Source organism: Mastomys coucha, unplaced genomic scaffold (genome assembly GCF_008632895.1).
Source record: "Mastomys coucha isolate ucsf_1 unplaced genomic scaffold, UCSF_Mcou_1 pScaffold12, whole genome shotgun sequence".
NCBI lineage: Eukaryota > Metazoa > Chordata > Mammalia > Rodentia > Muridae > Mastomys > Mastomys coucha.
In genome coordinates, this window is record NW_022196894.1 from 10,523,002 (window position 1) to 10,523,669 (window position 668).

General features: G+C 43.6%; 1 protein-coding gene across 1 annotated transcript in view; it reads left to right on the plus strand.

Annotated features, from left to right (window-relative positions):
* Positions 1–668, plus strand: part of Rrn3 (RRN3 homolog, RNA polymerase I transcription factor) — a 34,501-nt gene that overhangs the window by 28,616 nt on the left and 5,217 nt on the right. Inside the window, exon 16 of the mRNA XM_031363104.1 lies at positions 1–143. This exon is cut by the window's left edge and continues 22 nt beyond it. Within this exon, the coding sequence (XP_031218964.1) occupies positions 1–143 (143 nt within the window). The remainder of the gene's footprint in view (positions 144–668) is intronic.

Sequence of the window (668 nt, forward strand, 5' to 3'; positions counted from 1 at the left end):
CTTGTGTTCTGCTACACAATCATGGAGAGGAACAATCGCCAGATGCTCCCTGTTATTCGAAGTACAGCCGGCGGAGACTCTGTGCAGACCTGCACCAACCCGCTGGACACTTTCTTTCCCTTTGACCCTTGTGTGCTTAAGAGGTAGGTCCTCTCCTCTTCCTGCAGCTGTCCTCAGTGGACTTGCTGTTACCTTGACATTGGTGAATGCATGGCTGCCTCACAAGCACACCATTCTGTGCTGGTGTTTTTCTGAGCCCAGGGGCACCGAGGCAAGGTTTGGGCTTGTTTGTTTGTTTTGTTTTGTTTTTAAACTGGTTGGTTTAAATGGATTAGTCTGGAGGTGAGTGATTCCAGGCTTCCAGGACAGAGAGGATACTGACAGCTTTTGGCCTCCTAGGTTTCTCCCATCCCAGTGCTTGTGATTGATCTAGATGGATTGCTTTGGAAAACCACCTAGTTGTTCTTGTTGTTCGTGTGTTTTTACTAACTGCAGTTTCTTTCTTTCTTTCTTTCTTTCTTTCTTTTTTCAAACTTTTTTGTTTCTGAGTGTTTTGCCTGCATGTATACAGCAAGCAAGCAAGTGCTTTTTTTAAAAAAAAAGATTTATTTATTTATTTTATGTGTATGAGTACACTGTAGCTGTACAGATGACCATGAGCCATCATG